This window comes from Vombatus ursinus, unplaced genomic scaffold (genome assembly GCF_900497805.2).
Source record: "Vombatus ursinus unplaced genomic scaffold, bare-nosed wombat genome assembly UNPS02004573.1, whole genome shotgun sequence".
Classification (NCBI taxonomy): Eukaryota; Metazoa; Chordata; class Mammalia; order Diprotodontia; family Vombatidae; genus Vombatus; species Vombatus ursinus.
The window spans coordinates 3764003-3779854 of record NW_020944351.1 but is presented as its reverse complement, the minus strand read 5'-3'; the positions used below and the strand labels follow the sequence as shown (position 1 = coordinate 3779854).

The following is a 15852-nucleotide window of genomic DNA, read 5'->3' as shown; positions in this document are numbered from 1 at the left end:
ATTTTTTTTATCCATTTAGTTTTTCCTATATGGTCTCTTTAAGTGGGGTACAATGAAAAGAGTGCCAATTTATTGATTGGTATTGATATATTAAATATAAATATGATTGGCATTAGAGACCTGAGTTTGAATACCAGGCCTGCCATTTGCTCCCTGTGGGACTTTGGGCAAGTCTTTTAACATCTCTGGGCCTCAGTTCCCTTTTTAAAATGAAGGAATTGGCCCTAATTGATAAATGGTCAAAGGATATGAATAGGCAGTTTTCAGAAGAAGAAATTAAAGCTACCTATAATCATATGAAAAAATGCTCTAAATCACTATTGATCAGAGAAATGAAAATTAAAACAACTCTGAGGTACCACATCATACCTATCAGATTGGCTAACATGACAAAACAGGAAAGTAATAAATGCTGGAGAATATGTGGGAAAATTGAACACTAATGCATTGTTGGTGGAGTTGTGAACTGATCCAACCATTCTGGAGAGCAGTTTGGAACTATGCCCAAAGGGCCTTGAAACTGTGCATACCCTTTGATCCAGCAATACCACTTCCAGTCTGTATCCCAAAGAGATTATAAAAAAAGGAAAAAGGACACCCATGTACAAAAAATACTTATAGCAGCTCTTTCTGTGGTGGCCAAGAATTGGAAATTGAGGGAGTGCCCATCCATTGGGGAATGGCTGAACAAGTTGTGGTATATGAATGTAATGGAATACTGTTGTTCCATAAGAAATGATGAGCAAGTGGGCTTCAGAAAAACCTGGAAAGACTTACATGAACTGATGCTGAGTGAAGTGAGCAGAACTAGGAGAACATTGTACACAGTAACAGCCACATTGTGTGATGACCAACTGATAGATCACTTCTAAAACGGGTGAGAAACCTGTGGCTTCGAGGCCACGTGTCACCCTCTAGGTCCTCAAGTGTGGTCCTTTGATTCCAAACTTCATAGAACAAATCCCCTTAATAAAAGAATTTGTTCTGTAAAACTTGGACTCGGTCAAAAAGCCGCATCTGAGGACCTAGAAGCCTACATGTGGCCTCGAGGCCACGGGTTCCCCACTCCTGAATTCTAAGACAATTACAAAAGACTGATGATGGAAAATGCTGTCCACATCCAGAGAAAGAACTGTGGAGTCTGAATGCAGATTTAAGTCTACTATTTTCTCTTTTTTTGTTATTTTTTCTTTCTCATGTTTTTTCCCTTTTATTCTGATTTTTCCTTCACAACATGACTAATGTGGAAATAGGTTTAATATGATTGTACATGTATAGCCTATATCAGATAGAATGCCATCTTGGGGTGGGGGGGAAATTTTAGAACTCAAAATCTTATAAAAGTGAAACATTGAAAATTAATAATAAATAAATTTTAAAAAATAAAATGAGGGAATTGGATTGGATGACTTAAGGCCTTTCCAGTACTAAATCTATAATTTTATGAGTAATTGTGGCTCTCATTGAGGTCCTGTATGTTCTTGTGGTTTGATGCAATTAGTACAGTATCAGCAGCTGTGAGCAGCAGGAACATCTCACCATCTGCATTGGAACCATACACAGAATATCTTCAGTGCCAATGACAAACACCTCTGGATAACATATCTTTCTGTTCTCTGTCTGACTTGACAATAATAATTGGGGTCATTGAACAGTTATCTGTGGAGTTCCATTTATCAACCAATTTTATATGATCTTAACATATGCGTAAGTCCCAAATTGTTGGAGGAAAGCCTTTATGGCTGTGTTTTGCTCTATCAAGTAGATTTTTTTTAAGCCAAGAAGCTCAACAGGATCTTGTATTCTCTATATTTTTGGTCAATTGTGTGACTGGAAAGAGAAGGCACATAGAAAATTGCTTGCAGAAACCTGTCCTTTTCATCAAAGGTAGCCTTTATTCTCATAAAAATATTATAAAAATGAAAAAGTAGCCTACTACTTTTTAGTACCATTGAGTTAGTTATTGATGTTCTCTTGGTCACCTTTTAGGGTTAATGTTGTCTGTGGGGTTTTTGACGGTTGTTTCTCCCTCTTTGAGATACCTTGTAAAATGATTCTGCAGTGCTTTCAAGATTCAGTTTCAGCATGAATTTTCTCAGAATACAGTTGATGTGGACCAGCTACTCTTCTTGCTTTCATCTTCCCAGGTATCATTTCAGCTTCCTCATATCAAAGACTGGGGTGTTAGGGTACAAATCTGGTGATTACACTCTTCCTGATGATGAAAATAGGCCAACAGATTTGTTCCATTTTCTATTTGTTAGCCTCCTGCCAGTTTCATGTATAAGTGCTGTTGGGACGAATTCATTCAGTTGGGTCTCATGCCAAATTTCTGTAGATGTGGTTTCATTTCTACTGCTTTTCACTATTTTATGAGGTGATATTGCTCATGGTCTTCTACCTTTTTTTGTATTTTACAAATTAATTAATATTCTAAACTTGTTGCCCTTGTCTGTCATCTGTCTCTGCTTATCAAAGAGCGTTTGCTGGTAACTTGGTTTCTGGGATCTTTGGCCTCATGTTTTACATTGGTTAGAGTTTTACAGGAAATGGTGATAATCAAAGCAATACCTTTGCCGTTTTTCCATTTCCTATTTTCAGTATTGACAGCTGGTTTGAATAGGTTAGGTTGAAGCTGCTAAAATTGCTCACAGTGTCTTCTCATCTTTATATTTCTGACTTGATGTTTGACCTTTGCTCTAACTAGGCAATGATCTGGCTCCTTGCATACAGACAGCTGATTCTGATATGACTCTCATATCAGTAACCAATTTCCTGTATGCTTATATAAACTCAATTTTATTTTGTTTTTGGGTGTTGTTTAGCACTCACAATGTCCAGTGCCTTTCAGCCCTCTTCTGGATGAAAATATTCATGTGATAAAAGTTTGAGGCTTCAGAATAGTCTACAAGCCTTGGGCTTCTTTTTGTTTGCAAACTCCTATTTTTACCATCTGCTTTCTAAAGGGACGTGGAGAATGGGGTAAAGAGAAGAAAAAATACAAGAGGCCAGGATGAAGGGAAATATTACTACTAACAGTCATAACTCAATTGCTACATCTTTGCCCATCAGCAAATGGGATCAGAAAGAAGCACACATACTTCTTAGATGTGTGTGGCACCTTTTCTAAAATTGACTATAGGGGGCAGCTAGGTGGCACAGTGGTAGAGCACTGGCCCTGAAGTCAGGAGGACCTGAGTTCAAATATGGCCTCAGACACATAACACTTACTAGCTGTGTGACCCTGGGCAAGTCACTTAACCCCAATTGCCTCAGCAAAAAAAAAATAAATAAAAATAAATAAAATTGACTATGTAATAGAGGCATAAAAAGGCCACTAAAATGCAGAAAAGCATAAATACCAAACACGCTCTTTGCTGATGAAAAATAAAAATTATATATTAAATAAAGGGCTTTGAAGAAAGAATTAAAAATTAATTGTAGACTATACTTCCAAATAATTATTAGCTCAAAGAACAAATCAGAGAAACTATATACAATTTCATCAAAGAAAATGACAACAATGAGGGAGCATACCGAAACTTATGGGATGCAGCTAAAGCAGTCCTTAGGGGAAATTTTTATCTCTAAACACTTTCATCAACAATAGAGAGAAAAATTCAATAAATGAGACATGCAACTAAATAAATTGGAAAAACAACAAATCAGACCCCCTCCAGCTAATACCAAAGTAGAAATTTTGAAAATCAGAGAAGAGATTAGCAAAATTAAAAGCAAAAAAAATAATAGTATGAGATAATTTTATCAAAAGTTTTGTTAAAATCTGAACACCCGTAATACTCCCTTCTCTTCATTTAGTAAGCCTTTCAAAAAAAGGAAATAAGGTAAGTCTGGCATGACTTGTTCTCAATGAAACTATCTGATTCCTTGTTAGTAACTGCTTTCCTTTCTAGATGCTTGCAAATCATCTCTTTAATGATCTGTTCCAGAATTTCCTCAGGAATTGAAGTCAAGCTTACTGGTCTATATTTTGTAGACTCTTCTCATCACTTTTTAGAAAACAGGGACATTTGCCCTTTTCTAGTCTTACAGTTACCACTCCTCTTCTCTGATCTTTTTGTCACCTTGTGTTTGGGCCTTTGTTTATAGACACTTGAGGCTATTTATTTCCCAAATTAATTTTTCCCTTAGGTTCTTTGTAATATTTTGTAGCTTCCTTTTGGAAGTGTCATTAGTGCCTATGTGAATCATCAGAAGTGGCTAGTTGTCATCCACTTTGATACGTTGTAGGGAGTTCTCTGTTTTGTCTTGGATACATGTCCCAGGAAGACAGCAGATTTCTATTACTATCACTAACTTCAAAATGCTATCAGGTTGTCACATAAGTGCCTCCATACCCCTAAGCAGGGAATCGTTAACTACTATTATTTCTTTCTTCATCTGTATCTTACTGCACCATGATTTCTCACCTGACAGCTATTGTGGTTCTGCTGTATCATTTTTGGGAGGAAAAGCAGCTTTTTCCTCAAAGCATCCAGCTTTCTCCTCTTCAGGAAGAGCCTCCCATCTGTTTTCAAGGTCTCATTGTACCAGATGTACTTTGTCTTCCCTCTCTCCTCTGTGTTACATTCTTCTGTTCTCCGTCATGCTGCCAAAGATCAAATCTTCCCTATTCAACTTCAGATCCCTCTTTTTCTTCCTTCCCTTTCCTTTAGAAGCCCTTCCTTCTTCCAAACAACCTGGAGTATAGAGAGACATTGTTTGAGCCCATTTATCTTCTGGTGCAAGAATATAAGATAACCTACACTTGAAACGTATGAAACAGTCATACAAACATTACACACTTGATGCAGATGACTATACACTTTGCCCTTTTGTCCATCATGGTTGAGATTTTCAGCCTTGTTTTTTGAAACTGTTTGTGGGTATTTATTCATCAATCCTTAGCACCTAGATTAAAACTTTTTATAGATAACCCTACTCAAATTTCTTTGCTTTGTCTCAACAAAATTGCCAATCACACTCTTCTCCTTTACCTTTGAACCAATCTCCTTTCTGTGTCACCAGTTTAGCCCTCTTCACAACAGTCAATTTGCTCGACCTTTCCCTTTTCTTACTCAGCCTGCCTTGTTTTGCCAACTTTCTTTTCCTTATCCTTCTTGAGTCTAACTTTTCAGGTTCTATTCCCTGTTCTTACTTGTTACTCGCCTTAATTCTTTTATTTCCTCCTTAATTGTTTTTGATCCTGCTTCTCTTCCAACCTGGAAGTAGAATCTAGACCAGTATCTGGGCCTGGATATTGTTCTTCAGAATTTCTCCTTCCCAAATATCCACTAATCCAGACTTCTCCAAAGCACCCAGATGTCTTACTTCATATCCTTTTTTTTGGCTCAACCTCTTCTGCTATCTCCTACAGATGCTGGTGGTAAAAAAATTTTAATGGAAGTCAATACCTATTCAAATGTCCTTTGCCATTAGATCTATATCTGTTGGTAGGTAATCAAAGCCTTGCCTAGAAGTTCTCAAAGTTGGTTCTTAGGGCAATAGCTCACCTCTTCCTTCTGGATTTTGACAGGATTCTCAATCAGCAGGGAAGCATAGTCAACAGGGATGGATGTTCCCTTTTCTATTATAGTCAGGGACTCTACTGCCTGGGCTTCCTTTCTTTCATACCCAACTCTGCCCCTGACTTTAAATAAAGTTCAGCAGTTTTTCCTTCTCCCGCTTCCCCTCATTGACCTTAAGGCTTTGGGGAAAATGGAAAGTTAGTATATCTTCATGAAAAACTTGGGGACTTCTGCTTTGGTATACAAGTTTCAGTTGTCACATTGAGCATATGTAGTGATTCCCATTGCCTTTCAAAATTAAAAATAATGTAGAGTAAAACAAAATTCATTGAACTCTTTCAAAACAGTATTCTCTTATGATAGCAGTAGATGCAGTTACTGGTGGAATCAAGGTAGTCTGCTAAAGGAAAATTTGGAGGTGGTTTCTGTTTGAATTACATTATGATTTGTAAGTATATGACTTCATCAGGAGTATAAAGATCGTCTCTCAATTGCTTATAGTTTAGTAACAAATTGAAGAGCAGACCATCTTACGCTAGGCAAAAGCATTGTAGTTCTCTTAATGCATTTGCTAATTCTCTTTTTGCTGGTACATGTACTAGGTATATATAGATGGGGTAGTTGAGAGGTCAAAAGTTGAATACATTTTGCTTGCTCTAGGTAAGTCAGTTGTAGCTTAGTTTAGTCTGCTTCTAATCTTGCCTAGATAAGACAGAGTGAGTGATATTTGGGCAGGAAGCCGGGCATTTTTTGTATAGGATTATTTGTTGAAACAAAAATGGTTGCTTTGCATGATCGACTATTATATGTAAGTAGCTTGCTTGTATTTCGTATTTCCTTGTAATGGTATCTGCTATAATGGGTGCTGTACTGTGTTCTGAGAAGATTACCAGGTGTTGACTTCATTAAATTTGCTTTTTTTTCTCCATTGAATTCCTTTTTTAGTGTATTTTATTAGCCTGACACATGTTGCTCAATCTCATGTCAGGCTCATAAAAGAATTTGTGCGGGCTTAGAAGTGTGTCTTTGCTACTGTGAAGGTTTTCTTTCTGTTCAGACAAACTGCCAAAAATTAAGAGGAGCTCTTCTTTGTTGGTGGCAGCAGTCTCAAAACCAATGAAATACTACCGTCAATTTCAAGCTCGTTATCTTCCATGCTGGAAAGCAAAGGGGAGTGAAGACTTGAGGTACCTTATCCTCTCTGGTGGTGGTTAGCTTGACCAAAGAAATGCCAGAAATGCTCATTTTAATGGCCACTGTCCAATCTGCTTGCTTGTTCCCATCCTTCCCTCTTATTTTTTAAACTGCTAGAATAAAATACAGATTCACTACTGCCATAAGACAACCCCTCAAAATAAAGAGGGAAATTTGAATACTTTTTTAAATGGACTGTAGTTGGGTCCAAGGTTGAAATATTTGTAACTAAAATTTATTGATCTTGATCTCTTAAGTTTAGCCCAGCTCTCTGAATATTTGGATAGGAAAACCAGCATTACTTGGGTTAAATAACTGTATTCACTTAGAAAACAAATTTTTTTGTTGTTCTGACCTTGACACAAACCAAGAAACATTAAAACATATACCCAAAAAACAGAAAGACATGTGTGCAATCAAGAAGCATTTAACAAGCACCTGCTATGTGGCAAACACTGCTCTGCTGGGGATGCAAAGAGAAAAAGGAAGGGGAAATACAAAATAAACACAAGGTAGCTTACGGAAGGATGCCACAAGCAGTTGGGACTCAGGAAAGGCATGTGGGATGTAGCGTTTGAGAGCTGAGTCTTGATTTTTGAGATGTCTGTGGCACAGCCATTAAGAAACATTCAGTTGGCAGTTGGCAATGCAGGATAGGAGCTCCAGAGAGAAATTAGGGCTAGATCTAGAGACCCAGGAATTGTCTGCATAGAGATGATACTTGAACCCATGGGAGCTGAGGGGCTCTTCGAGAGAATGTGGAGAAAGGAGAGAAGACGACCCAATCCAGAGCCTTGGAGTGTGCCCAAAGTAGGCATGATGCAAATGATGAGTCGGCAAAGGAGACCGAGGAGTCATCATACATAGGAGATGACCCAAGAGAGAGAAGTATCGCACAAATTCGAAGAAAGGTGGTCAGCAATGGCAGGTTCTGCAGAGAGGTCAAGAAGGGTGGGGTTGAGCAAAGATCATCCTGTTTGGTGATTCAGAGAATTTTTCCTAACTTTGGAAAGAGCAGTTTTAGTTGAATGATGAGTTTAGGAACCAAACTGCAAAGGGCTGAGAAGTAAGTCAGAGGAGAGAAAGTGGAGGCAGTAAGTTTGGACAGCTTTTTCTAGTAGTTTAGATATGAAAGAGGAGACATTATAGTATGATAGCCTGAAGAGACAGTAGGGCTAAGTGAAGGTATTTTAAGGATACTTAGGAGACTTGGCCATGATTGTATGCAACAGGAAAGGCACCAGTAGAAAGGGAGAAATTGAGGATTAGTTAGAGAGGATGATTGAAAGGGCAATCTCCATAAGAAGACAGGAGGGTATGGGATCAAGGACACCTGTGGAAGGACTGTTAGCCTGGCTGAGGGGGAGGGCTGCCTCATACTCAGAGACTAGAGTAAAGGAGGAGAGAGTGGGGTGAGGATGATGTGAAGGAGTTTTGAGATGAAGAGAATGTGAAATGGGAGCTCACAGTGAATAGTCTCTTGTTATTAAAAGCCTGAGGTGAGGTCCTGATCTAAAAGGTCTAGGAGATTTGAGGATGAAGCAGAAGGTTGGAGGACAGCCTTTGTGGGAAACGGGATAGAGAGTCAATTTGGGAAGATTACAAAGATTATCTTGTTGCAATGAAGGCTGAGTTGAGGTCACACAGTATAAATTTGTAGTAGCCCCAGTCATCTTGCATGACTTGCTCTGGCTCCTTCAGAAGCCTATAAGTGGGAGCAGAGGAGGTGATGGTGGAAGTAATTCAGGTTTAGGGGGATAGGATGAGAGATGAGACAGTAGAGGACTATGAGGGGTTAAAGTGGCTAATGGTAGCTTAGCAAATGAGAAGGGAGAAAAGGGAAGTTAGAGCATTACTATTAAGAAAGTATTGAGAGGTGGAGGGGTCAAAGATGCTATGATAAGGACAAAGAAAAGGTCAGAAAGGTTGAGGCATCAAGAGAGAATGATAGGTTTTATTCAAGTAGAAGAATGTTAAGGTTTTTCATCCCAGAAGTGGAATATTTGTGTGTGATGGGGAGATCTAGGAAGTGGCTATCCCTCTGTTTGGCTGAGGTAGCGTGGATAGATAGATGCAGTGGAAGTTTATCCGTCCCCCAGCCAGTGCAGTATGTGTAGGCCACGCGCTGGCTGTGGTCAAATAGTCAGAGTTTATCCAATCCAGGGGCCAGGAAATAACCAGCCAAAGGTAAAAACAAACAAACAGAACAAACAAAAAAAAACTGTAGATAATCCAGAGCAATAGACAAAGCAATTGAATGCTGAGTCAATATTCCCTACAGCTGTTTTGCATGATTTGTTTTCCTCAACTTTTGAACCATGTTCTAAAATCCCGACTGTGGTTCCCTACTGTGATACAGAGTAGACCTGGCTAATAATCCCTGGTGGGCACAAGGCTGCTAGGCCGGAAAGGTTTCAAGGTCAGGCTTGGGGTGATGAGTATGTGCTGCCTGAGGGCCAGCCAGGCTGTTGGAGAAAGCCCTAACCAGAAAGTTGGCCAAAGGGGGATGGATTTGTTTTTTAACAGCAGCAGTTTATGAAGACTCTGCTAAGGTAGAGATAAGAAGTAATCTGTATCTGTGGAGGATTGGACCCACACTGACAGAGTCACAGATACTTGAAGGACTAGAGGAATTTATTATATTTGGCTCCCTCCTCTCCTTTTCTCTTCCCTTTCTCACTCATTTTTTCTTCTTCCTTAGAATCAAAGAACTGATCCAGAAGAGTTGTTCACTAAATTGGAACGCATTGGGAAAGGCTCCTTTGGAGAAGTTTTTAAAGGAATTGATAACCGGACACAGCAAGTGGTTGCTATTAAAATCATAGACCTCGAGGAAGCAGAAGATGAAATAGAAGACATTCAGCAAGAAATAACTGTTTTAAGTCAGTGTGACAGTTCGTATGTAACAAAATACTATGGATCGTATTTAAAGGTAATGTTTTTATGTAAGTCATAAGGTACTTTCATTATAGTTCTTTTTACAAAAGGCAGTGCTTTAAATCAAGGTTTGGCAGCTGTGGGGCTGGCTACATCAAGTACAGTTAGTGATGCCAGACAGTCTGCTCTGGGATTTAACAGCTGGATCCTGACTCCAGCTTAGGGCTCAGTTTCTGCACCTAAACTTTGGATTCATGTGGGACTGGAAATGGAGCTGACCCCTGGGGCAAATGCAGCCTTAGGAAAGGGCTGCATCCTTGTGTTTACATATATCGCTCTTAGTCCACACAGATACTTATACACAAATCTGATGGAATAAGACTGGAACCAGGAACCCTTCCATCCAGCAAAATGTTAGGTTTTTGTTGGTTCCAGGATAGGGTTGACAGTCACCACTTTCTATGTCAGGAAGTTGGGTTGGTCTCCTGAAAAGATGACCCACAAAATCCCATTGCCTTTCTGAGCTTTCTGTAACAGTCCCAACACTTTAACCCTGTGTACCTGCTCTGAAGGATTGACAGCATTATTTAGTCATTGTCAGCTCTTTGTCACTCAGGAGATTGAGGGGAGGAGAGAAGTTTTGCTTTTCCTCTCCAACATTATAAGATTCTTGGAGGAAAGGATCATATGCTATTTATCTCTGTATCTTCCTTAGCACAAAGTAGCTGATGAGTAATTGTTTGATTTGAAGGTAGAAGAGGGGTTTGTTTTTTCACTCCGTTATGCAGCACCCTGGCATGACTTTTTTTGAGGGCTTTTCTGTGTTTGGCTCTTTGAAACAAATTGAGGTCAATTGCAGAAAGGGATATGGGTGTCACAGCTTGCCTCAAGTTGTTCATCCTCATGACTCTGGGAAGATGTTCTTTATCACTTTTCAGTTTATGTTGAGGGTCTACTGAAAGGTGATCTGCTGGGGACTGGGCGAGCTACGGAGTGGAATTGGCTTCAGTCCTTGCTGTAATGGAGATTACAGTCTAGCAAGCACACAGATACCTTTGATACAATGTGGAGTGTGATGGATGCCATAAGAATTCGAAGTTTGAAAGGGGATTGTTTTCCAAATAGTACTTTGCCCACCTTCAAAAAACGTACTTCTGTTGCTATGCTTTTGTTTTTGTTCTAGTCAGTGTAGGAATATTCAGGCACGCAAAATTCATTTAAGAGAGAAGTTTGTAAGCATTATGAGTTACCTTCTGCCCCCACCCCCCGGCCATTTTGGGGCCCCCCCCCCCCCAGTTTATATAAGGTTCAAAAAGCAAGAGAGACTTGCCCAGAGTCTCATAGAGTTAGAACTTGAAGCAAAGTCTGTTTTCTTCCTACTATACTGTGCAGAAAATGTTAGTGTCCTACCATTAACAGTTATTTTTAAAATAAGCCATTTGAGTTGCATTACTTTTTATAAAGTCCACTTTACCTTAATAACAAATTACATGCTAGTAGAAGAGAATAGTTGTATGTTATAAAGTTTCTTAAAAAGCATTTAATTTCAACATTTATTTCTATATGGAAGTCATTAACTGTATTCCAGTACGTACATACATTTTACCATAATTCACTGAAGCATTACTTTGCATTCATATAGATTAAATGAAGCAGTTGCTATTTTTAGAGAGCTTCATGGCTCCCTCCTAGCTTAGGAGATTTAGGAGGCTTGCTTGTCGGCTGCTTCATGCCTGTTTTCTGTACTCTCGGCTAAATTCTGCTATTTCCAGACCATTAGACCCACTTGGGAACAAATAGGAGCAAACCTTTGCTGTATTTCTGGGACTAACTTAAAATATTAAATGAGACCTGTTTCAAACAGGCCGTTCTATATTACACTGACAGATCATCAGTGTTGGTGTTGAAAGCACTTCTGTTCCTATTGGTTTTTATTTGTGTGGTCTTCTGAAAAATGCACTCTTAGTTTTTCTCTTTACTTTGCTCCTAATATAATAGACATCTGATCGATATTTTCTGAATTAAAGAAATTGGGTTTTGAAAGATTTTATACAAATTTTATACTCTGAGTGCTCCGAGTCCCTCCTGCAATTTAATGGTTGCCTCCAATATATTTTTAAAGAGCTACATAAAATAATCCCCATGTCATGAGCTAGTTGTTTCTATACTGTTTATTTGCTTCATGGTGCAACTATAGAAATATCCATTCGGTGACAGTGATTTATGTTTATCCTAGATCCATTTGTATTGCATCATGCATATTGCTGTCCATGATCATTGATAACTCCTGTTTCTGTAGTGTTTAAAAGCCAATAAAGTGTTTCTTTCCCCAATACCCTATGGGATTAAGTAGTGTGAGCATTATTTTCCTCATTTTGCAGATGACAAAACCTAACTCTGCTAGTAAATGTCTCAGAACTTAGGTCTCCTGCCTTGAGGTCCAATGAATATTCTTTCTCCCATGCCCTGCATACTCTATACTACTTTGCTTTTATATTCTATCAGTTTAAGTTAATTGTTTTTTTTTACCTTGATCAACTTCTGTTCAATCAATGTCAAAAGGATATTGTGTTTTAATTATTTTTACTTTATATTGTTTGCTAAACAGAAGTCCAGAGTAATAAGGTCCAATCAGTGCCATTTAAGGCAATGTCCTCTTAGCTAGCATTTGGGAGCTGTATTATTATTAATAGATGTACTACGCATGCCTATGCTACTCTTTTTGGCAATATCAGAAGGTCTTACACATTGAACTCTGTTTATTTCCCCAAGTAAGAAATGTATCTTTCTAAGTTGTCCTTAGATCAAGACTCTTTGAATAACCAATATTTCATTGTAAATAGGAAAGAAGTTGGGGGGTGGGGGTTGTGCCAGAGGTAATTATATGTTCTTATGGAGTTGTAGTGACTTCCTTGGGACATGCAAAAAAAATTAGTAAGTATTCATTTTGACTGAGATCACTGTGTAACTCCATCTTAAAAAATGAAAGCAGAAACCATATAAACACTTCAGTATAACCACAATGTTTTCCTTAAGTTTGAGTCCATTGTCAATTTTCTTGACTGACAAAGTTAGCCTTTATGAAGAGTGCTGAAGTTAGTGAACCCTTCCCATGTGATCTCATCGTATTGGAAGAATCTTTCATCATCTTAAAGTATTTTTCTAGTTCAGTGTAAATCTCACTCAGGCATTAAATGTAATTTGAGTCATGCCTCTACTTGTTGTTAGAGATTGCCTTTAGCTTTCTATTTATGTTAAGGAAATATTTTTCACCCTGCCCCCAAAAGAATGTCCTTTTTCCATTTCATTTTTAAAGAAAGACTGAAAAAATGTTCCATAATAGTTTTTTTGAAAAGAAGTAATATAGATTTGTACATTGTCATCCATTTTGATTTACGTTTTCCTTGCTATGAATTTGACTACGGATAATTTTAGGAAAACTTTTATGCTCCTTTGAGAATCTTTTGTTCATCTTTAAGAAGTAGTCTAAAAAGTGGAGACTCTCAAAATCATGTTTTTAAATGCATAAAACAAAATACAGAGGATTACAAAGTCCAGTTATCTTGAAATACAGTAAAATATAAAAAAAGAAAGTTGACAGACTCCAAATTAAGAGCCCCTGTTCTAGAGGCAGTAGGGTATGGTGGAAAGAGAAGTGGCTTTGGAGTCAGAGGACCTGGATTCAAAGTCTCTGTGTACTCCTAAATAAGAGAGAGAGTTGAACTAGATGGTTAGATCCATTCCAGTTCTAAATCTGTGATCCTAAAGCGTTTGAATGACCTTTGATTCTCTTACTAGACCCCAACAATATCTACCTGTTTTAGAACTCATATAATAATCCTTCCTGAATTACAAATACCTGATCTTAAAACTGTCTTTTTTACCTTCTCATGGCTCTTACCTTTTTATCTTGGAGAGTTGGGAATGGGGGAATCTTCCCTTTTCCATTTATCAGCCCAAAAATATCCCCAATTATATGGGCAGCTTGACAGGTGATAGTGGTACATATATACCAAGGAAAAGGAAAGATAGAAGTTTTGAAGTTAAATTAGCTATAATGAAGAACTAGCGTCATCAGCTTTTTGAAGTCCTTGAAAGTGCACAGAAGTCCCCTTCAGAATAATTTCAAAAGTCTCCATCTACCTCTTCATTATCTTTTAATTAAAACTGCTTTACTTCAAGTTCCAGTAGTTATTTTTTTTAAAACCTACTTATTCCATTTAATTTTCTGTTTTGTCAGATTACTAATATTTCACCACATTTTTAATACTTTTTGTTGCAGGCAGGCATATGATATTTTGCTATGTTTTACACTATAGCCTCTCTGAGCCTCAGTTTCTTCTGTAAAATTAGAGCACAGCTGTGATGCAATGTGGACAGCAGTGGCCTTAGAGTCCATTGACTTGGATTTGAATCTTGGCTCTGCTACTTGCTGTCTGTCTGTACCATAACCTCCCGAAGCCTATTTCCCCATCTCTGAGATGGGATAACCCCCAAATAGGGTTATGATGAGGAAGGTGTTTGGTAAAACTATTTAAATGTGAGTCTCTTATGATAATGGGAGTTACTATTATTGAGAGTCCCTTGGACAACAAGGAGATCAAAGCAGTCAATACTTAAAGAAATTAATTCCAGGCTATTTACTGGAACATCAAATGCTGAAGCCGAAGCTTAAATACTTTGGCCACATAATGAGAGGACAGGACTCATTGGAAAAGACCTTGATGTTGGGAAAGGCTGAAGACAAAAGGAGAAGGGGACAGCAGAGGATGAGAAGCATTAGAGGTGTCATGGAAACCACAAACATGAGCTTGGACAGATTTCAGGAGATAGTGGAGGACAGAAGGGCCTGGCATGCCATGGTCCATGGGGTCACGAAGAGCTGGGCATGACTAAAAAAATGAACATTATTGTATCGAGAGAGCTTTGGGTGGCATTGGGAAGATGCGACATTTAGAAAAATGGATTATAAACTCCTCCATGACAGCACTGGTTTTTCGGGGTTTTATCTTTGCTTTTCCAGTGCCATATGCTTATTTGATATGACATAGAGCTTGCATTCTCATAGTGGGGTATGAGATTGCCACAAGGAACTCTATATAATACACAAGATTGAGTGAATTTCAGAGTTTAAAAGAAAGTGCCTAGTGAGGGCAAAAGGTCATCACCAGTGGGGGGAATCAAGGAAAACTTGATTGGGGGCTGCCTTTCTGATTGGACTTTAAGAAATGGGTTGGAATTCAAAAAGTGTTTGTGGGGTCGGGCATAAAGAGACAAGAAAGCAAAGGACATGATTGTAGAGAGAGTTGTGTAGGTGGACTGACGTAAAACATGAAGAGTGAGTAATAGAAAATTAGAAAGGTCAAGTGGCAGCAGATAGCAGTGGGCTTTGAATGCCAGGCAGACAAGTGTGAACATTAACCCAGCAAGCAGTAGAGATTCTCTGAAGACTTTTGAACAGAAGAATGACCTGGCCAGACCTAAGCATAAGGTAGGTGAGCCTGGTAATGGTTTAAAGGATGTATTTTCATCAGACAAGGGAAGAGTGAAAGCAACAAGACTTGTTCAGAGAAGCAGGTAGGTCATAATGAAGGATCATCCAGCGGAGGGAGCTCCAGAATAGGGAGGACAATTCAGACGTGATGTAGAAGTGACCAAAGTGACCACTTAGATAGGAGGAAATGGAGCTGGAAGAGTTAGAGCTAATCTGTCTAACTAATAATAATAGCTAATCTAATCCAAGGCTTCACAGATAGAAAAACTGAAGTCAGATGGAAGAGGAGATTTTGGGGAATAAGGATCAAAGGCACCTAACAGACAAAGGAATGTGAGAAACACAACCCAGACCCAGACCTTCCTCTGAAAGACAAAAACATCATTTCATATTCATTCGTTGGCTTGGTCTTTACAGGGCACAAAGCTGTGGATCATAATGGAATACTTGGGCGGAGGATCAGCACTGGATCTCGTAAGTATTGGAAAAATACATGCCTACATATATACACATATGTGTATGTGAGTGTGTATGTATATATACATATATACATGTGGGTATATATGTGTGTGTTTTTAATATACATACACACACACACACACACACACACACACACACACAAAATGAAGTAAGCAATCTTCCTCAACCTGGCTAATAAAGTTTCAGCTAATCTATGCTAATAAAATCACATATTCGGGGAGTGGGCTGGCAAACACTTTGTGGGTCACCATGGAATAACTTCCTTGGGTGGAGGATCAG

The 15852-nt window shown here is 38.6% G+C and overlaps 1 protein-coding gene across 3 annotated transcripts in view; it reads left to right on the top strand.

Annotated features, from left to right (window-relative positions):
• STK26 (serine/threonine kinase 26) overlaps positions 1–15852 on the top strand; it is an 89161-nt gene that overhangs the window by 59488 nt on the left and 13821 nt on the right. For all 3 annotated transcript variants that reach the window (XM_027837735.1, XM_027837714.1, XM_027837725.1), the window contains 2 exons: positions 9424–9654; positions 15511–15567. In XM_027837735.1, coding sequence (XP_027693536.1) covers positions 15532–15567 — 36 coding nt within the window. In that variant the 5' untranslated portion in view covers positions 9424–9654; positions 15511–15531. The remainder of the gene's footprint in view (positions 1–9423; positions 9655–15510; positions 15568–15852) is intronic.